Genomic DNA, 20,482 nt, shown 5'->3' on the forward strand with positions numbered 1-20,482 from the left:
GATGTAGTATAAACCTCCTCATCCATAAGCCTGTTCGGCCGAGACTTTAGAACACTGAAAACTACAATTCCCGCTGGCAACGCGACTTCGGCGTCTCAGTTCACCTTCCTCCCCATGGCCTGTTTATCTCCCTGCCTTGGTTCTGGTAGCTAGGGTCAAATCCTCTGTAGTGACTGATTCTGAGAGGACCCCGCTATGGGGTCCGAGTCCACTTTTGCTAGTTGGCTTTCCTCCCAGCTCGCGAGAGCGGGACTCGGGGGCGTGGCAAACCCTAACCCCGCCCTCGCCTCTGGGATGCTGGGGCCTGGTCGCCATGGCGATGGGCTGTACACTATCACAGCTTTCCGGGCGGCGGGTACTGGCTGCCGGGCTGCCAGAGAGTCATGGCCTCCCCTAAACTGCGGCGCTCCAGATTCGCGACTACGTCGAGGTAGGCGCTGGCCGGGCTGAGGGAGGAGAAGAGGGCTTGAGTACTACCAGAAAAAAAAAAAAGGTATTTTATCGGGACCTCTGCACTTCCCGTCTGTATCCGTTGGCCTGGGGCTCCAGCCCCACAGGATCGGTGGTACAAAAACAGTTTGAATCTTGGATGACTTGTCAGCCCAGCGAGGGTTTTACGTGCTAGCAAAAGGACAGACGCACTTCGTCATTAGTAACAGCCAGCTTGTTTGTATATTATGTGACAAGTGCTTTATAAACCACATATAATCCTCACAGCAACTCTATGAGGTAGTAATATCACCATTTTACAAATGAAGAAATAGAAGCCTGGAGAGATCATGTATTTTACACATGTTTGTAAGTGGTGGAGCTAGGATTTAAGTCCAGCCATGTGAGACTCCGGAACCTGAGCTCTTGGATAGACCGCCTCTTCACCCACTGGCTTATGACAAAAATGCTTGTCAAATTGCTGGCTGATTCTAAGCAGACCAGGCACATTCCACAGCCTCAGGGTAGCTCCTGCCTGTGTTCAGAGGTGTAGCCTCTAGGCACTGCAAAATAAGCTCTGTTAGCCAGGAAAGCCACAAAATATACAGATTAAAACAAAAATTTTGGCAAATACTTTTCTAGCTTTGGCACCTCAAAGAAGGCCTTTAAAAGCTACTGCTCCTATATGTCAAACATGGGATGATACAGCCCACATCACAAACATTGTTGGGAACATTTAGGCAAATATATCATGCTCACATCATAACTCTTGCATATAATAGACATTCGGTAAATGTTGAATGAATGTAGTTTCTCCCTTCTACTCTTTCCCAATGCAAAAAACCTGATCTCACCCCAACTGTAATCCTTCAAGTTTTGCTGCCTTGACAGAGAAAGCCTAAAAAAGCCAGGAAATTAAATTGGATTATCTGATCCAGAGTTAAAATGTATCAACAAGAACCAAACAGCCAGCTTGCGAGAGTGTAGCTACCCAGCACAGGACTTATTTAGGAAATTGCAGCCATGTTTGAAAGGTACATGAAACAGACTCAGAAAGAGAATCTCCGTCCATTTTAAGGAGGAAATATAATGTAATCGCTGAGTCTGAATTTGGTGGCAGCACAAAACATCATGCAACATCATTCCAGTACATATTCTTCATTCACCAGTATTTAATGATGTACATTGGGCCAGGTTCACTGTTTGCCTTAGAGGCACATTGTGGGAAGTCCTCTTCCAGCTCTCCTTAGAGCAGGTCAGGATAATGAAAGATAGGCCAGACCTTAGCACTATAGGTATGTCAGCAGGACCCTCTAAAAAGGGACCTTTGAATTGTGCATTTCCATGAGGCAGGTTTCTCCTCCCCATTGGCTTTCTCTTTTGACGCTCACCTCCTGGGCACAGTGGCTAGATGGAATTCAAAAGCTTGAGTTCACTCAATACCAGGACATAATTACCCCCACAAACCCACTGCCTGCCATCAGTTAAACAACTCAGTTTTCTCTACCCTTGAAGTAGAAATACAGGTGTCTGTCTCCTGTTCCCCCTGAGAATTGGTATAAAATATTTACTGTAATACAAAGGAATATCCTAAGCTTTTTGGATAAGTCTATAGTCTCTATCAGGTATTTTTTAAATTATTATTATTTGCAAGTCTGTTTTTGACTATTGTCTCCTTTGACATTCAAAACTTAACATCTGTTACCTACGGAGCTTTTCCACTCAGCAACCTCTCAGGATTTGTAGAGTTCCCCATATTTTTCTGGCTTACCTTGCCTTATGTGGTAGCTCCAATAGGAGCAAGAAAAACTGAGTTTGGAAAATTGATTGGTCTTGACAGAGAGGTATTTTTAACCTAGTGAGCAGAGAGGTTGATCTGCAGTTTCCTGTCTCAAACCCATGGGCAAAAACCCTTCCTTTTCCACATTGGCTGCTTATTCGACATGGTTTGCTCACACTTGTTCAGCTTAGAGACAATAGAGGACTGGAGTTTGGGATCACTGGGGTCACTGCTCCATGGAGTAGGACTGAGAAACCCTGCAGGGCAGGGTTTCCCAACTGGGTTCATGTTACTGCTCTCGACTTCCCTGGAGTTTGAGTATTCTTAGTCTTACTTTCATGGACAAAGACACTGAGGTTGGAACTCAGTGGAACTGGATGGAACAGCATCCTTACTAGGTGGGGAGCTTGGGCATGCTGTTTAAGAAGACATAAGTCTATCTGGCAGCATAAATCACCCTCCCCCACCATAGATTGCTGGAATAACCTCTTTTGTTCCACCTGTATCGCCTTGCCACATGCAGCCCTCCCTGTTGACTCCCAAATGCCTTCCTAGCTTGAACAAGGATGGCTCTCCAAGAGATCTAGATATTAAAGACCTCCTTAGGATCCACTTTTCTCCCATTTTGCTGTGATAATTAACATCTCTGCAGCAACTTGCTGTCTACAGGCTACTTTTGCATATCTCTTTTGCTCTTATTTAAACTTCACAGCAACTCTGTGAGATAGGAAAAACAAGAATTGTCTCCGCTTCCTTTTGAGGAAACTAGGCTTAGAGAGGTTAAATGACTTGCCTAAGGGGGTTCCTTTGGTACCTACAGATGTCAGCCTCCCGGGCTCTGTGAGCCAGTAAGTGGAGGATTGAGCCCTCAACTGGCTCTTGGACCCCAGACCTTGTGCTTCTTGTCCTATAGAACCTGCCCAGAGTGCCAGAGTCATGTACATGAAACTGTCTTCATTCAGCCACAGCTGAAAACTGAATGGAAATGTAGGCCTGCCCGGTTCTCGGGGTGCCTGATGAGGGTGTCCTGCCACCGCAGGAGTCGGTGAGACTCTGGTGGTGAGAAAGTTACTGGGAATGTAGGAAAATGGCCCAGGGCCAGGAGATTGTTGGCTGCATCTCTGGGAATCTGGAGGCAGCACTGGGAAGACACAGAGCCTAGCTCTGAAGTCAGAGGAGGCCATCATGTCTTGTGGATCTGGGAAGGGTGGAAGTGTTCTCCCCACACAGGGCTGTGTCACCTACCACTTTCTTCCCTTCTTTGTACAGAACATACCCGCGGCCTTCAGTAGTGACCATAGATGACCCCTTCATCACAGAAACCAGTGATACCAAGAAATGCAAGCTTTATCAGAAACGGAAGAGACTGGTTAGTAGCGATGTCCTGTTGGAACTCCAAATGTCAGCCCCCAGATCCTATCTGCTTCCTCTCTGCAACCCAAAGCACCACCCACTTGAAACATGCCCCACTAAAAGGCTTCTCCTGTCAGGAGAGTGTGGCCAGGTCCACCAGCCTCTGGGGTGGGAATGGGCACACTTGCTACACCTCATCTGAAAAGCCTTCCCAGATTCCCTAACAGAGAGACTCAGCCCACGCCCCTGGACACCCTTCCCCTGCAACACAGATCTGGAGTAGACCTCATTTCTTCATGGAGCCTGCCATATGCCAGGCACTGTGCTAACTGTGCTAAGTGCTGGGATGGGCCCACCAGATCTGCCAAGGTCCTTCAGGGCTGTGACTTTTTGTTTTTAAGATCTCAGTGCCTGATGGGGCACTTGAGTGGCTGGCATATGTGCTCCATAAATGCTTCCAGTAGTTATGTGAAGCCAGGAGTAAAGGGATGTGGGCTCCGCACAACAAGTACAGCCATGGCTCCGCAAGACCCGATGACTTGGGGCGCCCACTCCCAATCCCTCTCACTTGCCACCTACGCGATAGACCTGGAGCGGGTCTTTTCCCCTCTCTTCCTCCTGCGCGGCGACAGGCTTAAGCTGTTCTTAACCAGCAGGGGGCGGTGTTCCCTCCCGCCACCCCCGCACCCCGGGCCGCCCTTCCCATTTTCACCTGCAGAGGGAAGCAGAGAGCATGAAGCACCGTGGAACGCCTCCTTCCAGCCACGCGCTTGGGGAGGCCTTCCCAGCTGTTGATAACCAGACTAAGAAGCCCAGGAATCAAAGTAGGGTGGCCACGTTTTCTCTCAGCAGAAATGGCACACAGAACACGAGGACTGGCCTCTGGAAGTGTGAAAAACTTATTGGCTCAGTGTGGTTAAGTGCTTCTTTGAGAACTGTGCCCAGGTGTGGCTTCCAGGGTCACTTTGCACTTTTATAAAAAATCACATCAATTTTGATAGTCTTTCAAAAAAACTTTTTGCCTTGATTTTTAAGTTTGGCTTCGCTTATTTTTCCAGTTTGTCTATTTCTACTTTTATTTCGTATTATTTAAAAAAATATTATTTATAGTTCTTTTCCTCTTCATGCAACCAGAGGCTTAAGGCTTTCTTTCTTAATAGAAAAAAGATTTTAAGCAATTAAAATAAATACCTGTGAGTGTTTCTCTGGTCATGTCCCAAACATTTTGAACATGTAATTTTAACATTTCTATAATATGTTGTATTTTCGTTTTAAGTAATGAATAGGTCAGGAGTTTATTTTTAGATTTTAAAATTTCTTAGTGGCCATGTTTTTTAGAGGTATATATTGTCAGTTCCTATTTTCACTGCATTATATCAGCAAATGCATGGTACAGTTGACCCTTGAACAACACAGGTTTGAACTGTACGTGTTATAAGGTCCACTTACATGTATATAGATTTTTTTAAATTGGGGAATATTGGGAAACTGTGTTTTTCCAGGACCCATCAGCTCCAAGTCAAGTCGTTTTCAGTCTAGTTGTGAAGGGTGCAGCTCACTGGCCCATGTGGAAATCGAACCGGTGACCTTAGTGTTATGAGCACTGAGCTCTAACCAACTGAGCCAACCGGCTGCCCCTAGATTTTTCTCAATAAAAATATTGGGAAATTTTTTGGAGATTTGTGGCAGTTTGAAAAAACTTGCACACAAACCGTTGATTTTCTTAACATTTTCTTTTCTCTAGCTTACTTTATTGTAAGAATACAGTATATAATGTATATAACATATAAAATGTGTTAATAGACTGTTATAGGTAAGGCTTCCAATCAACAATGGGCTATTAGTAGTTAAGTTTGTGGAGAGTCAAAAGTTATATGTGGATTTTTGACTGTATGGGGTTTGGTGCCCTTAAACCCCACATTGTTCGAAGGTCAATTGTATGTAGTTTCTGGTTTTAAAATGTGTTCAGACCTTATCTGTGGCCTATGATTAGTTTTTTGTATATGTTAAAAGATTGTTCTTTATTTCCATTTAATGCATATTATAAATCTGTTCATCAGTCATTATAAATTATATTACTTTCAGCATTAGTGCCTTTTACCTTTTTCTATTTGATGTCGCTTATTCTGATAGGAGGGCTTTAAACTCCTTACTACAATTCTGTTTCATCTCCTTTATCCTCCCATTTTCATTTATTTAACAAATATCTGTTGATTCCCACTATGTTTCAGTCACTGGGGATATAGTGGTAAAGAAGACAGACATAGTCTCTGTTTCTGTAATGATGGGAAAGTGTGGTCCCTGGGAAGAGTATTATGGAGATCTTAAGGATGAGTAGTTAAGATAGAGCATTCTTGACCCAAGGAGAGCACGTGTAAAAATATATACCCAGTTAGTAATGTTTTTGTTTTATTTTGCCTTTCATCTGTGCTAAATTATTGTGCTCTCTTATGTATTTATTCCACGATATTTGTTGAGTGCCACTCAAGCCTATGAAGTGTGAAGTATGATACCATCGATTCTGGAGATACAGACATGTATCAACCCAGACCCCATAAGAGGCTGAAGTTTTCCCTCGAACCTAGCAACAAGGGTTACTAAATACTTTCCAAAAATATTTAAGGAAAGAATGAATGATCCCAAGATTATGATAAAACATGTAGAACTAACAGAATGCAAGGAAGAGCCCAAGGAGACAGAGGCATCTCCACACTTAGGTGAGTAAGGAACCAGTTACCATTAGCCTGGAAGAACTCCTAGGACCTGGATATGTGGGGTATGAGAGGTAGGCCTGGCCTCTCCATCCCAGAAGAACCTGGATGCTGGGCTCGGCCACAGAGGGGGCTTTAATAGTAAATTCAGTATTGAATTCAGTAATTCAATTTTCTTTTAAATTTGAAAGTAATTGGTGTGCTTTCTAGAACATTTTGACAAATGTATAATTATAGATGAATAAGGACGCATGGGCCTATCATTAGAAAATAATAATTGCTGATAACCTTTTGGCCTATTTCCTCCATCTTTTCTGGTCTGTCTTTTTACCTGGTTGTACTTTTCCCCCAATTTCAGGTTTTCATAACCTTGAGAGCCATAGCATTAGTGTGTGGATACTAATTTCATGGCTACGTAACAATTTTATAATTTTAGGTACTTAGGAGTTTTCTAATTTTGTCAGTCATAAGTAAGGCTTTGAGAACTGACCTTGTACATAAAGCCGCTGCTTCATCTCTGTCCCACTCTGCACTGGCTACTCCAGGCCTCAGCCTCAGCCTCAGCCTCAGCCAGCCTGCCCTCCTTGGGCACTGGCCTCTGTTTGTCGCTCTTCGAAACTCCTGTGGTTTCCTTGAGGTGTTGGCGCTACCCAGGCAGTTTGTGTGTCTCTTAATCCCTTCACCCCCACCCACACACACCCTCTGCCAGAGTGACTGCAGCTCCTCACATGCCCTCATTTACTGATCATCACTGACATCAGCACCTCCTCTTCAAAAATGACCTGCACCCTTGGCCCCCTCCACTCAGGGACCCCTCCCTCCTGTAACTTGCGCTGGCTTCAGTCACGACCTGCTGGCTTGTGCTCATCAGTTCACTTGTCACCCTAGTCCCATCATACCCCCAGTTTCCCTCATGTTCCTAGAAGCCAGCAGATGCTGGCATGTACTGTGGACCCAGAAATGTTTGATGAATAAATGAATGACTGATGAACTCTAGAAGTGAGCTTCACTCGTCAGAGGTCAGTGTTTTCTCCTGTGTTTTGAATATTTCATGAAAAGGTTAAAACACAAGCCCATACACACTACAACTTCCACCCCTTACTCAAGGTTCAGAAGGAGATCCCACTGCTTCAGGGCAGCCTCCCCACCGCCCCCTCCCACTCTCCCAGGGAGTGCAGCCCAGTCTCCTCCCAGGGTCCACAGCTCACCCTGCTTCACCTCTGCTGTCCTGTCTGTGTCAGTCCAGGCTTGAGGCTGGACCTGCCCTCTTGTCACTGTCTCTTTAGCTGGACTGTGTTGTGGGAGCAAGGGCTAGTCTGTTTTCATAGCACAGGTATCCAGTACTCACTGACATACCTACAGAAGAGAATAGCTCACCTTTACGTTCTTAGGAGGTGGCCTGACTCTGTGTAAACCCCCCTTTCTGCTTTCTCATTGCATCCTCATGTCAATATAGTGTGATGGGGATTACAGCCATTTCACAGACACAGAGACTGAGGCTCAGAGAAGTTAAGCCTGTGGTCATGCAGTTAATAAGGGAGATCTGGGTCTTAACCTAAGCCCTCTCTAACTCTAGGGCCCATAGTCATAGTTATGAAATATATTAAGAGTTGGTGGGGGGGGGAGTATGAATGGAAGGAGCAGCAGGAAGTGGAGCAATGTTGCTATGCTAACCCCATCTGTCCCTTCCTTTCAGTCCTCCACGGGCAGCCATCTTTCCCCATGGCCCACATATACCAGTGGCCAGACCATTCTACATAACCGAAAGCCCTGTTCAGATGACTACCGGAAGCAAGCAGGGTAAGCCAGGGTCAGCCTGATGGTGGATGGACTGGCACAGATCCCACACTGGGCAGCACAGGGGTGTGTCCTGCCCCAGTCCCAGGGTGCAAGGGCCCGATGGGGTCCCCATCACAACTGAGCCCACCACCCTCTGCAGTAGCTGGCAGCAGCAGCAACAGGGCACTACAAAGCCAAGGTATCTGGAGCAGCTAGAGAACTATCTACGCAAGGAGCTCCTCCTGCTGGACCTTGGCACGGATTCGGCCCAGGAGCTGAGGCTTCAGGTAGAGCCACAGAGTTACTGTAGGGAGGGCAGAGAGAGGGGTGGAAGGAAACCTTACTCACCAGGACTGAGCACTTCAGACCTTCAGGAGAGCCCAAGCTCTCCCAGGTCTTTTGGGTTCCCCTTCCTAGTAAGAGAAACGTGTCCTATGACAAAGCCAGTGAACAGGAAAGGCTGCCAGTATGAAACCAAAACTCTCCTAGGCTTGAGTTCCCTCACCTGAGTCAGGTGGACTGGATGCTGTCTCCAGTCCCTTCAGCTCTGTGATCCCTGGTGCCCAGCTTGGGTCACTGGATATCAGTGAATGGAACCTGAATCCTGGCAGTTGGGCACACAGGGGTCCTACAGTGTTCACTGGCTCAGTTACAACGGCCCCAAGTTTCAAGAACTTACCCCAGACACATAGAGAGAGGAATCAAGATTCTGGTACATATTAGGGAGGGAATCACCAAATCCCTACTCAAACTGGGATGATGATGGAGATTCCAGCCTGGGCTCACTTCTGACTTAGTCACTGACGAAAGCATTTGCTGACTTGAGCACTGAGTATCAGGCCCTGCATGGGGCCTTCCATACGATCTCACAAGCAGGTTACCTCAGCAACGAGGAAGAAACCACAGATATGAAGTGGTGGGGCTAGGATTCAAACTCAGGGCTCATTCGGGAGCCAGTGCGCATTCCGGTATACAATGCTGACCTCAAAACCTTCATGTGTGTCCAAGTGTGACAGGAAACCACACCTCTACTTGAAGGTCAGAATGTAAGGCCAGCACCTTTGATCTCCTCCTGCTCCCACAGGGCTGTAAGATGGGGGAGGGTGGGTGCTAGTTGGAGACCAACTGAGGCACAGTGCACAGAGGAGACTAGCTGCCTAGAGAGACACAGAGGGGGAGGTCCGGACCCAGGTCGTCTGTCAGGCCTCAGAGACAGCACCAGGAGAGGCCTCAGGAGAGCAGTTGAGACGAAGAGTTGCCCCTCAGCTCCCTGGCATTGTGAGACCCTGGTGGTGCCTGGAGCATTTATTTGAATGTGGGTCACCTGGAAGCTCCATGTTAGAATACTCCTAAGCCAAGCAAAGAAAAACTCAGGTTCCACTAAGGGTGGCAGTTAAAGGCCAGGAGGTAACAAGTTCCCTTTTCTTGCCAGCCTTACAGAGAGATCTTTGAGTTCTTCATAGAGGATTTCAAAACATACAAGCCATTGCTGTCCTCCATCAAGAATGCGTATGAGGTGATGCTGGGTAAGCCCGCAGCCGCCCTGCCTGAGCCCAGAGGATTCTACTCTGACCTTCTGGGGCTCTGAAGCTGGGCTGACATAGCTACCAGCCTTCAAGTCACCAAGCCCTGCTTAGCTTTTGCTCACACTGTCCTATGATAGAGCACCCCGTGCACTTGACCACCTTCTGTCCTTGGGGAGCATAGTAGGGTAGTATCTATAGGAAATAGAGCACCTTTTCTAGTGAGAGTGAGCCCAGAAGGGAGCAAGTCCTCTGGAAAGTGAGGAGCCTCCCTTCAACCAGGCTCAGGAGGTGCCTGGCATGGCAGGTACAGCTACAGGACTAAAAGATGTAGGGGGAAAGGGCATAGGCGAGACCCAAGTTCTCATCAAGACTCTGCCCTTGGTTTAAAAGCAAGTGGAGGAAGGCCTGAAGCAGGGGCATGCTTTGAACAAGGCATGAGTAGACTCCTGGAGTTTGCAAGGGTGTAGCCACTCCCTGTGACTTTAGGATCATGTCTCCTAGCTGTTCCCCATGGCCCCAAAGGGACTCTCCCACCTATCCCTGCTTAGCCCACCAGAAGGAGAAGATTCGGGCTCTGGAGCCCCTGAAGGCCAAGCTTGTCACTGTGAATGATGACTGCAACAAGAGGATCCTCGCCATGAGGGCTGAGGAGAAAACCGAAATCTCCATGCTAAAGAAAGAGAAGATGAATTTGCTAAAGCTCATTGACAAAAAGAATGAGGAGAAGATTTCATTGCAGAGTGAGGTGAATGGGAGTAACGCGGTGACCAACTCCCTGAACCCCTGCCATTCCCACCTCAGGGGTGACCTGAGGCCTTGGGTGCTGAGGTGACGCCCTAACTCCCTTCACCTTTCTGCCTTTGAAGGACATATGGAGCCACCACCTTCCCAGAGTCCCTGCTGCCTCCACACTCTGCCCTCTTCCTTGGCTCAGCACTGGCTCGGTGCGGCCCCAAATGCCAGCAGAGCCCTGCTCTTGACTGCCAGACTTTCTCCACAGGACACATTGGCACTTTGCTGGATTCTCAGGAATAGCCCGTCTCCCTCTTCCTCTACCTTTCTAGTTTTCAGGCCCCTGTGGTGACTAGCTACATACAAGGATCCAAAGGCAGCCCCTGACCACGCAGCCTCCTTCCCAACAGGTGACCAAGCTGAGGAAGAACTTGGCTGAGGAGTACCTGCGCTATCTCAGTGAGCGAGATGCCCGCAAGATCCTCATCGCAGACCTGAATGAGCTACGGTACCAGCGGGAAGACATGTCACTAGCCCAGTCCCCAGGTAAGCCTGAGGTGGTTTTCTCTCCCGAGGAGACGCTCTCACTACTCACCCACATTCATTCAACTCCCCTCATATTAGAGGGGAGTTGAAGCCCATTCATGATGGGAGATGTCCCTGCTGCCACCTGGGTCTATGGATCTTCTGAGCTATGGATTACCTGAGAATCAGACTCATTGTTGCTGGCAGCTGAGGCAGCCTGGACTCCCTGAGGGGCAGGACAGGTCTGGTACCCTTTGTCCTGGGCTTCTCATAGGCTGGTAGCATTGTGGGAAAGACCCAGGGGTTCCCAAGTAGGGAGAGCAGGACTTGGGACATGCCCTGAGGGACACTGTAACACTGCCCTGGGCTACAGGCACCAGAGCCAGGGTGACGCAAGATGATGGGGCCCCTGGCAGGCATCTGGGGGGAGGACCCCGTGAAGTTAACACTGGCTCTGAAGATGACCCGCCAAGACCTGACCCGCACGCAGATGGAACTCAACACCATGAAGGCCAACTTTGGAGACGTGGTGCCCAGGAGGGACTTTGAAATGCAGGAGAAGACCAACAAGGACCTGCAGGAGCAGGTGCTGGAGGGCAGGCCGGCCAGGCAGGGTAAGGCAGGGGCATGCGTGGGCAGCACGGACCAATCACCTTGCCCACAGCTGGACAGCCTGAGAGATGACTACAGAGAGGTCCGCAAGGAGCATGAGATACTACTGCAGTTGCATATGAGCACGCTGAAAGAGCGGGACCAGTTTTATTCTGAGCTGCAGGAGATCCAGCGCACCTCCACACCACGGCCTGACTGGATCAAGTGCGAAGGTAATGATGGCCATTGGGGCCCCAGGAACTGCTCAGGTGTGTGGTCCAGACTCCAGCTTCCTCTCTCCACTTGCAGGTGTGGTGGCTGGGGGTCCAGGTCGCTGGCAAAAACTGGCCGAGGGCAAGAACAGCAACCAGCTGGTGGGTGTGCTCCTGGAGGAGATTGGTGAGGGACTGCTCCGGGAGAAAGACTTCTTCTCTGGTCTGGTAAGGGAGTCCCTGGGCTCAGGAGGTTTGAGGGCAGTCAGAATGGCCAGACCTTGCTGCTGAGACTTGAGGTTCTGGGGGAACCACCTGGGGCTCTGCCCTACTTGAGGGTGGGACCACAGATGAGCCCAGTGATGAGCTGACACTCTCCCTTCCAGGGCTATGAGGAATCCGTCCCCCCTTTCCTTCGGTTTGATGGCGTTGTGGAGAATAAGAAGCCAACCAAGAAGGATGTGGTAAAGCTCCTCAGGGATGCCTGGAAAGAACGTCTCGCTGAGGAGCAGGTCAGATATCACCAGCCATTTTAGCCTGGCGTGGACTCCAGAATCCTCCATGGGGTTTCCTCAAAGTGCTAGAGAACAGGGAGGAGGGCCAACCAACCGTGGGGCAGCTGACCAAGTAGTCTTCCCTCACCCTACAGAAAGAGAAGTTCCCAGATTTCTTCTTCAATTTCCTGGAGCGTCGCTTTGGGCCTGCTGAAGCCATGGCTTGGGCTTACACCATTTTTGAAAATATGAAGCTCTTCCGCTCCAATGAGATTATGAGTCAGTTCTATGCAATCTTGATGGGAGAGGTGAGGTTGGGTCTGGCCCTCTAAATCTTTGTCCCCAGCATAGATCAGCTCTGTCCCTACCCCTCTAAGAAGCAGCAAGTTAGTTGGTGCTTCCCTCCCTGCAGAGGAGTGAAAGTGTGTACATCAAGCAGAAGGAGACAATAACAGAGCTGCTGAAGGAGATGACAAATGTTGACAGTCAGAATGAGGGGCTACTAACCATGGAGCAGTTAAGGTGAGAGGCCAACCAGGCCACCGCAAACTCCTGCCGAACATCTCTTCTGGCCAGGCTCCCAGGTGTTCAGGGAAAAGGAGAGCCTGGCGGGAAAGGCCACAGCCTCAGTGCTGGCTGCCCTTTTGAGCACTAGTGAGCCTGGCAAGGGTGTGCAGGAAGATGGGTGGGCAGGCCTCAGCCAGGCCCCTGTTGACCCTTGTGTCTCCTCACAGGACTGTCCTCAAGAGCACCTTCCCCTTCAAGAAGGAAGAGAAAATCCAGGAGCTGATGGAGGCAGGGGGCTGGCATCTCAACAGTAGCAATGCAGACTTGCTCAACTACCACTCGTTGTTTATAGAGGTGTGTGTGTGGGTAGGAGGTCCAGAAACTTGCCAACCCCTGCCCTAGCCTCTGCTAGACACTAGCCCATGTGACCTCACCCTTTCTGGCTTCTCCCAGGATGAGGAGGGCCAGAGTGTGCCCCTTGTGCAAAAGTTGTGGGAACAGTACCTGGATGAAAAGGATAAGTACTTAAAGGAGCTAAAGCAGCTGCTGGGCCTGGAACTGTGAGTGACCCTGGGCCCTCAGGCCCACTTCGCCATAGGCGAGTCCCACAGGCTGGGCCACAGGGTGGCATCTCAAACCCTTGGGTCTCCCTGTGTACTGAGCTTGCTGCTGGGCACTATATACTGCTCAAGTCTGGCAGAAGGCTTGTTGGGCTCTGGGGTGCGGTGGAGGGGGTGCAGTCAAGGCGTCTCTCTTTTCTTGTGGGGCAGCCGTGATGAGGTGACCCTACCCAAGGTACGTGAGGCCCTGATGACCATCGATCCCAAACTGGACAAACAAACCTTGAACAGCTATTTGAGCCAGGCCTTCCAGCTCCCTGTGACAAAACTGCCAGAGGCGGGTGAAGACAAGGAAGAGGGCATTGTGACATTGCTCCAGACTGCCCTGCAACGACTTCAGATGGCTGACATCCGGCGCGTGGGGCCTCGAGAGCAGGAGCCAGCAAGCTAGGGTCACTGTGGGCAGCTAACACTTGACTTTCAATATAAAATTATTTGTCTGAACCTGGGCTATTCTCCTAGTCATGCTGGGGAGTCAAGGGGAGGGGGCAGGTCTCTGCCTGGCTGGCCCCAGGACATGTACCAAGACACAGCATATTCTGTTTGTGACACTTTATTGATGGAGGATGGGGAGGAGACCTGGAAGACTATGTGGGACCACAGGGCCTCAAGTGGGGGCAGGGCGGGTGTCAAGGCCTGACCACTACTGGGCAGGGAAGACAGAGTTGCCACTGAATGCACAGGGGATGAGCAGCTGCCGGTACTCTAGGGGCAGGTGCCGCTCCACAAGCACATGCAGGGATACTTTGTCGGTGACCAGCCGCTGTCTGCAGCAGAAGACAGAGACAGACAGAATTAGCCCCAGCATTCCCGCACCCAGGACCTCCCTGCTTCCGCCCACTTACCGTCGCATCAGCAGCTCTAGGTCCTCTGGTGTCACAGTTTTGCGGCCGGCATGAGCAGCAAATACCTCCAGGTCATCACAAAGATGTTGGAAATACTTGTCCAGGCTGCCAAGTATGTTGGAATAGAACAGACTAAACAGACAGTTCATGAGCTAAGGGTCTCCTTTCCCACCCATGGGTCCAGGACTTACCACTTCTCCACCATCTCCAGAGCCTTCTTCTCCATGGGCATCTTAGCGTAGAAGCTGAAGAGCTTAGCATAGTGGCTCAGTCCAGTCTTGTAGGGATCTTGACGTTGTCTGGGGCCAGCAGTTCGAGCCTTGGGAGGAAGCCTGGCTGACAGAGGCTCCAGAGGCTCGGAAGATAAGCTGGGGGCAGGAATGGACAGTGAGCTAAACCACTGCCTGAAGAGGCCCCTAATCAAAGATCAGTCTTGTTGGCTCCTGCCAAGACTGAAGCCCTTGTGCTCCTTGGCCAGCACAGACCAAGAGCTCCAGCCATCTGCTGGGGAAAATGGGGACAAGGCCGTGTAGAGACCATAATCCTCCACAGTCTGGACCCAATGTCCTAGTCTAGCCTCATCCTACAAACTAGTATTTGCTCAGGCCCATAACCCTTAGGCCTCGGCATGGACATTCCCTCTCCTTAGCCCTCTGCTGCCTGTCTAATTCTGCCAATCCTCCTCCAGGAAGCCTTCTCTGACTACATGCTGACCTAGTCACTTCCCCCTACTCAGGTTCCTCTAAGCTCCTGGAAGCCGGCACCAAAATGACAGATGTGCTCTCAGTGAACCCTACTCAGCCCACCTAAGGGTGCTATGCTGGGTAATGATCTGCATACCTGTAGGAAGAGGGCACCCCCTGGTGCCCAATGCCAACCTCAGTGCCTGTCCCCTTCCCAAGAGGCTCATGTGGAACAGGGTCATGGGATCTTACACTGCATTGCTCGCCGGTGGGGCTGGCTCAAGAAACTGAAGTTGCCTGGCCTGATGAAACTCTGGGGTGCTGGAGGCCAACTTGGAACTTGCTGTAGAGAAAGCGCAGGATTATAGGGGGCTCAGGCCTAACCATCTCATAGAACCCTGAAGGCCTACAGCCTCCTTGTCCTGTTCACTGAGGGCCCCATCTAGCTCTGGCCAGCCAAGCAAGGGGCCCCTCAGCGTCTCCGTGGCCCAACATTAGCTGTGCTGAGAAACACAACTCAGGCAAGGCCCTCCTCCAATGTCACGGACTAAACAGCTATCATTGGCCCCTCACCCCCTGATCCCTGCGGTGGGCCGTTTACCTGTCCTACCAGAGGTGTCCTTATCCCCCGAAGATCCTTCTGGCTCCTTGGCCTCAACAGCCCTCCAGGATCCCTTTGCTTCTATCACTTCTGTGTGTGTCTCAGGCTCTTCTGCTCTAGCAGATCCCTGTGTTCCTGCGGCCTCCTTCACTTTGCTCATGCACAAGCTTTCTTCCATCATTTCCTCTACCTCCTCACCAACTTCGTCCTGTAAGGGTTCTAGTTCACCTTCTCCAGAGATACTACTGCTGTTGTTTGGGGAACCCATAGCAAGGGCATCAACTTCCTCTGCCTTTCCTGCCAGATGTTGGGCAGGTTTCCTAGGACCTGAATCAAGGGGAGACAATATAGGCTAGAGAAGCAGTAGGCCAAGGCTGTAGTTCTGAGAATGGGTAAAGATAGAGGAGCAAAACCCAGCCTAGCCCATTGAGGAAAGAAGGCCAGAGGCAGCTGCAGGGTACTGGTTTGGAGTCCCCTGGCTCAACACTGACTCTGCTCTTAGATGGAGGAGGGACCATCAGCCAGGGCACTCTGGTGGGCAGACATATGGACCTGGGGAGGGAAAACCACCAGTGCCAACTCTTGCCCAAGCTTGGGTTGGCTCTAGGGTCACCTGCCCCACATACTCACTGTTGTTCTGTAGCCTAGACCCACTGCTCCGTGTCCTGAAGCTGACAGCCCTCTCAGCAGAGACAGAGGAGCAGGGCAGGGAGCGGTGCATACTGGAGGAGTGGCCAGTCAAAGGCTGGGAAAAAGGCTGGGTGTCCTCCAAGACAGTGTCCACTGGCAGGGTGGCAACAGGGGTATTGAGGCTGTCACCTGGAGATTAAGAGCCTGATGGCACTCAGTGTACTCCAGGCCTATGTGCTGCTACCCAGTCTCCAGGGCCTGGCCATAGGGCCTCATGAGTGCCCGGAGTGGCCCTGAGACAGGAAACTACCTAGCACTCTAAGCTTCATCTCCCTTCCACAGCTCTCCTTGCTTACCCTCCTGCCCCTTAGCCTGGCATTCCCAGGCTCCACAGCTTGCCCCACCCTAACTTCTCACTTATGCCTCCTCTCTCTACTTCTCACTCTGTTCCCTCTGCCTGGAAACCTCCTCTTACCCTGGTGAACTTGCAATCAGGTTCCAAGGTCAGCTCTGACTGGCCTGCTGATCCTAACACTTGGCCTCTTTGTACCTCCCAATAAGCTCCAGCTACCTCTTTTCTACCCTCAGCCTTGTAGCTCAAGGACATGGGTTCCTGGAAGACCCTGAGGGACTAAGACTGGGTCCCACCAAGATAAGGGCACCTTATGGAAAGAAAGCAGGAACTCTTAATAGACCTACTGGCCAAGCTTGCTCACTGTCCTTGACCCAATGGAGAGGGGAGAAACCCTGGACTCAGCAGCACCTCCTATCTTTCATGGAGGAAGAACTTTCTCCACAGACTAGAAGAGAGAAATCTCAACCTTACCTGACGGAGCCAAGGCCACACAAGTATTTTGCAGATCCTGCAAAAATGCACCCACATCTACAGCTCGGCGTGTAGGAGGTCTGCGGGCCAAACCAGGCCTCTGCACTGATTCTGGCTGGAAAGGTGTGGCAAAGGTCAGGTTGGGGGAGCTGGTGGGACGGAGGAGGCACAAAGGAAAGTCAGCTACTTGAAGCCCAGTCCTCCTCCCCCACCTCCCCAATTTCTCCATCTGCCCTGGTGCTCTCATTTCTTAAAACATAGCCACCATGCTATGAGGCAAACACTGGCAGGGAGCAGTATGGCCAGAATCCATTCTGGTCAGCATCTCTTTCCCCAAGCCTCTCCTCCAACCCCCAGAACAGACAACAGCACCTGGTGAGGAAGGAGGCATCAGTATTCCCATGAGGCTCTGCAAGAGGACATAAAAAGAAGAAACCATGATAAGTTACCCAGGCTCATGATAGCCCTCTCTCAGGCCTCAGCCTCTACACAGGACACAAGAGACAGTGGTCATAGGCATTGTCCAGGGCCTCACCTTGGGAGAGAGGCAGCCCCTGGTCCACTCCTTGCTGGAACACTGACAGTCTCAGCCTCTGCTTCCTCCTGCCAGGAGCCAGCAAACCTGGAGCCAGGATTGTAGGGGGTTCGAGCTCAGGAAGTTGCAGCTCCAGGCTACAAGGATGGAGCTTATCTCAGGCCAGGAAGCCCAAATCTGGGTTTTGGGCCCCCCAAAAAGCTGCATGACGAGAGCTGTCTAACAGCCTAGCCCCAGGGAGGAATTCACTGGTACCTGCCCCGACTGCTTTCCGGGCTGGAGGGCTGCACCACCCGCGGTGCCGGCACTGGCTTCACCACGGGCTCTGGCACGACCATGGAAGATTCTGGGGCTGTAGAAATAGCAAGAGGAGGGTGGGGCTGGTGGGGTGGCTGCTCTGAATGAGGGATACCATTGGACTGGTTGCGTAACTCTGACCAGCAGGCCAGTGCTCACTCACCAGTTAGTAGGATGTTCTCCAGCAGAGTCCGGGGTGTCTGTTCTTTCAGGCGTTCACTGGTTTGAATGTGGGCCAATCTGTCAATAGACTTTGGGCGAAAGCACTAAGCAAACAGTCTGTTCCTTTGCCTTGAGAATCCCTCAAGGTGGGCTCCAGAACAGAGCTAGACCTCAGGGACCCCTGACGGCAGCCAGAGCCCTGTAGTGTAGTCAGTGGGCCGGGCACTTACCCCGGCTCTATGGGAATGCCGCTTGGCTGCTGTCTTTGTTTGGCTCCTCAGCCTCATAGAGAAAGGAGTTTCAAGCAGGGCTCTCTGGGCACTGTGTAAAAGACCAGCAGCTCTGAGAATTACGTAGGGAGGGGGAAACTAGCGAATGCGGAGACACGCCTTCATCAGGATCTTGGCCTGAAGTCTTTTTCCCTCAGGGCCAACAACCCAGAAACCACTTGTCCCCACATAGCCCCTATTCCCAGCTCTATGTCACTAGGGTTGTGGATGAAAAGGAGCCCAAGGGGTACAGCAAGAGAGAGAAACTGAAGACCCAGTCAGAGAGAGGGCTGAGGAAGACTTTACAAAGGTGACTTTGGCAGAAGTAGGGGTTCACCACGAGGACAAGAGGAGCAATTGTAGGAGTATCCATCCAGCCATTAAAATAACAATCCAAGAAAGACATTTAAATATTTTTAAACACTTAAGTACTTGTCAGGGTCTGACAGCAACCTCCACATGGATCATTCTAGCCTTAGTCTCTCCAGGCCAATCCTCAGGTTCCAGAACCACATAAATGTTCCCAGGGTACAGCTCCCGTTTCAACAGCACAGGTCTAAAACCTGTAATGAATGGCTTCCCATTGCCTATAACGAAAGTGCACTGGCCGTCTGGCAGGTGCCAATGCCCACGCCCTCTGCACCAGCGCTCACCACAGCGCTCATGCGCTGACACTCCCACCAAGTCAGACCAAATTCCTGATCCCTAGCAAAGCTTTCCAGCTCCTGCCTCCTGACTTCCGCCCATACTGTACTCTCCACGTCCTTTCCCATGTTCCAGCTAGGAGCTACAGGGACGGTAGGACAATGTGCAGGGAAAGGTGGGACCACCTGAGAGGTAGTTCAGGGCAGACGCCTTAATACACTCTGCGCTGGTTTGGGGGAAAGTGGCCTAAAGAACAGGGCAGAAGACAGTATTCTGAGCGCGTATCCTTCACCAGAGGCGGATCCCCCAAAACGCGGGCACTGTTGAACTCTGTGGTCTCGAGACTTGGCTGCCTGGAGTCTCGGGGGTGGGGGCAAACAGCTGACCCGAGCCCAGCTAGGGGAGTGGAGCCAGTTCTCAGAGTCCTGGGCTCGGCAACTCTTTGACACGTTTTCTTCTCCAAACAAGCGCTGGATCGCAGACACCCCACGCCCCAGTCCCTCCGGTTGCTCAAGTGCTGGGGCAGCGCCCTCACATACCCAGCTGGAGTACTCCGAGGTCGCCGCGGGGTGCGCGGGTACTCTGTATCCAGCACGCGCCTTAGCAGCGTGCGCGTCGTAGGCTCGTTGTCAGCGCTGTAGCTGTCAGCCATCGCCTCAGCGGTCTGCCTCCCAACTGCTGGGATAACCGCTGCAGCCGCTTTCCCGCCGCCTCATTTAAGCCAAGTCTCGCGATGCTGCCGCACTGCCCCACGGGAATTGCAGTTCGCCCCTATCCCCAGTGGCAGGGGCAGCGTGTAGAATGGTACTGTGTTTCCTCGAAAATAAGACAGGGTCTTTTACTGTATTTACCCAAAAAGAAGGCCGGGTCTCATTAATTTTTGCTCCAAAAGATGTATTAGGGCGTATTTTCAGGGGATGTCTTATTTTTTCATGTACAACAACCTACTTATTCAAATACAGTCATGCCATCTTCTGGAACAGCGTCATAACATACAAAATGCGTCCGTCTGGCTGATGATCTTAACTGGGGCTTATTTTTGGGGTAGGTCTTATTTTCAGGGAAACACGGTAGTTGTAAACTACCTGGCAGTGAGCCTAGGCAAATGTGTGCAACCAGTCAAAACATGGTTTTCTCACCTGTAAGTTGAGGATGATACCCACCTAATAATGGGCTTGTAATGAGTCAATGAGAAAATATTTAACTCAGGGTCTGACACATGGTCTAAATCAGGCCATCAATAAATAGTGGTCACAATTATTAGAATGTCTCTCATTCCTATCTCCCTCTCCCAAGACTTTGTGGGCCAGGAAAAAATAATTGTACCCTCAGTGTGTTTTGGTCAGATTTGCATTTGCAAAGACCACTCTGTAGGCAATATCTAATAAGACCAGTTTGCAGGCTCAGAGGCGAGTGGAGTGGGCTGTTTGTGACCCAGCAGAGATGTTATGATCCCCAAGTATGTGCAATTTTGAGGTGAGTTCTGGCTCTCAAAAGTTCTGTTAACGCTGGAGACTCTGTTACCATATTTTTCACCAATTGACAGCCCTCCCCCTCTCTTAAATTTTCATGGGAACTGAATTGAAACTTGAGTTCTGAGTCTCCCACGTTGTTCTCTTTTTTTGCTCTTAGATCCGGTGTAAAGTATCAGATACTCCGACAGGCATGTGTTTGTGTTAAAAAATAAAGCAAAGAAAAAAGTTAGATATTTGCCACTTAAGAGAAAAGAG

At 50.4% G+C, this 20,482-nt stretch overlaps 2 protein-coding genes across 8 annotated transcripts; one reads left to right on the forward strand and one right to left on the reverse strand.

The window, feature by feature from the left end:
- The first annotated feature begins 239 nt into the window (after positions 1 to 239).
- TSNAXIP1 (translin associated factor X interacting protein 1) lies at positions 240 to 13,703 on the forward strand. Of its 7 annotated transcripts, XM_081032643.1 has the most exons (16): positions 240 to 430; positions 3,479 to 3,578; positions 7,970 to 8,073; positions 8,213 to 8,339; positions 9,485 to 9,578; positions 10,127 to 10,323; positions 10,721 to 10,856; positions 11,252 to 11,421; positions 11,500 to 11,659; positions 11,736 to 11,866; positions 12,025 to 12,150; positions 12,288 to 12,440; positions 12,545 to 12,654; positions 12,867 to 12,993; positions 13,093 to 13,199; positions 13,410 to 13,703. In XM_081032643.1, the coding sequence occupies exons 1-16, from the start codon at positions 384 to 386 to the stop codon at positions 13,648 to 13,650; spliced, it is 2,130 nt and encodes a 709-aa protein (XP_080888769.1). In that variant the 5' UTR covers positions 240 to 383; the 3' UTR covers positions 13,651 to 13,703. The 7 variants fall into 7 exon arrangements, with proteins under 7 accessions (XP_080888769.1, XP_080888768.1, XP_080888771.1 ...); XM_081032642.1 differs by having other exon boundaries at positions 11,252 to 11,659; XM_081032648.1 differs by lacking the exon at positions 8,213 to 8,339 and having other exon boundaries at positions 327 to 430; positions 11,326 to 11,421.
- Positions 13,704 to 13,804: 101 nt separating this feature from the next.
- CENPT (centromere protein T) lies at positions 13,805 to 19,404 on the reverse strand (the record flags this gene model as incomplete). Its single annotated transcript, XM_081032651.1, has 13 exons — positions 13,805 to 14,026; positions 14,105 to 14,209; positions 14,296 to 14,472; positions 15,040 to 15,130; positions 15,389 to 15,715; positions 16,019 to 16,207; positions 16,845 to 16,993; positions 17,217 to 17,253; positions 17,380 to 17,516; positions 17,635 to 17,731; positions 17,840 to 17,927; positions 18,069 to 18,159; positions 19,292 to 19,404. The coding sequence occupies 13 exons, from the start codon at positions 19,402 to 19,404 to the stop codon at positions 13,903 to 13,905; spliced, it is 1,725 nt and encodes a 574-aa protein (XP_080888777.1). The 3' UTR covers positions 13,805 to 13,902.
- Between the last annotated feature and the right edge of the window lie 1,078 nt (positions 19,405 to 20,482).

Source organism: Rhinolophus hipposideros (genome assembly GCF_964194185.1).
Source record: "Rhinolophus hipposideros genome assembly, chromosome: 21".
Lineage (NCBI taxonomy): Eukaryota > Metazoa > Chordata > Mammalia > Chiroptera > Rhinolophidae > Rhinolophus > Rhinolophus hipposideros.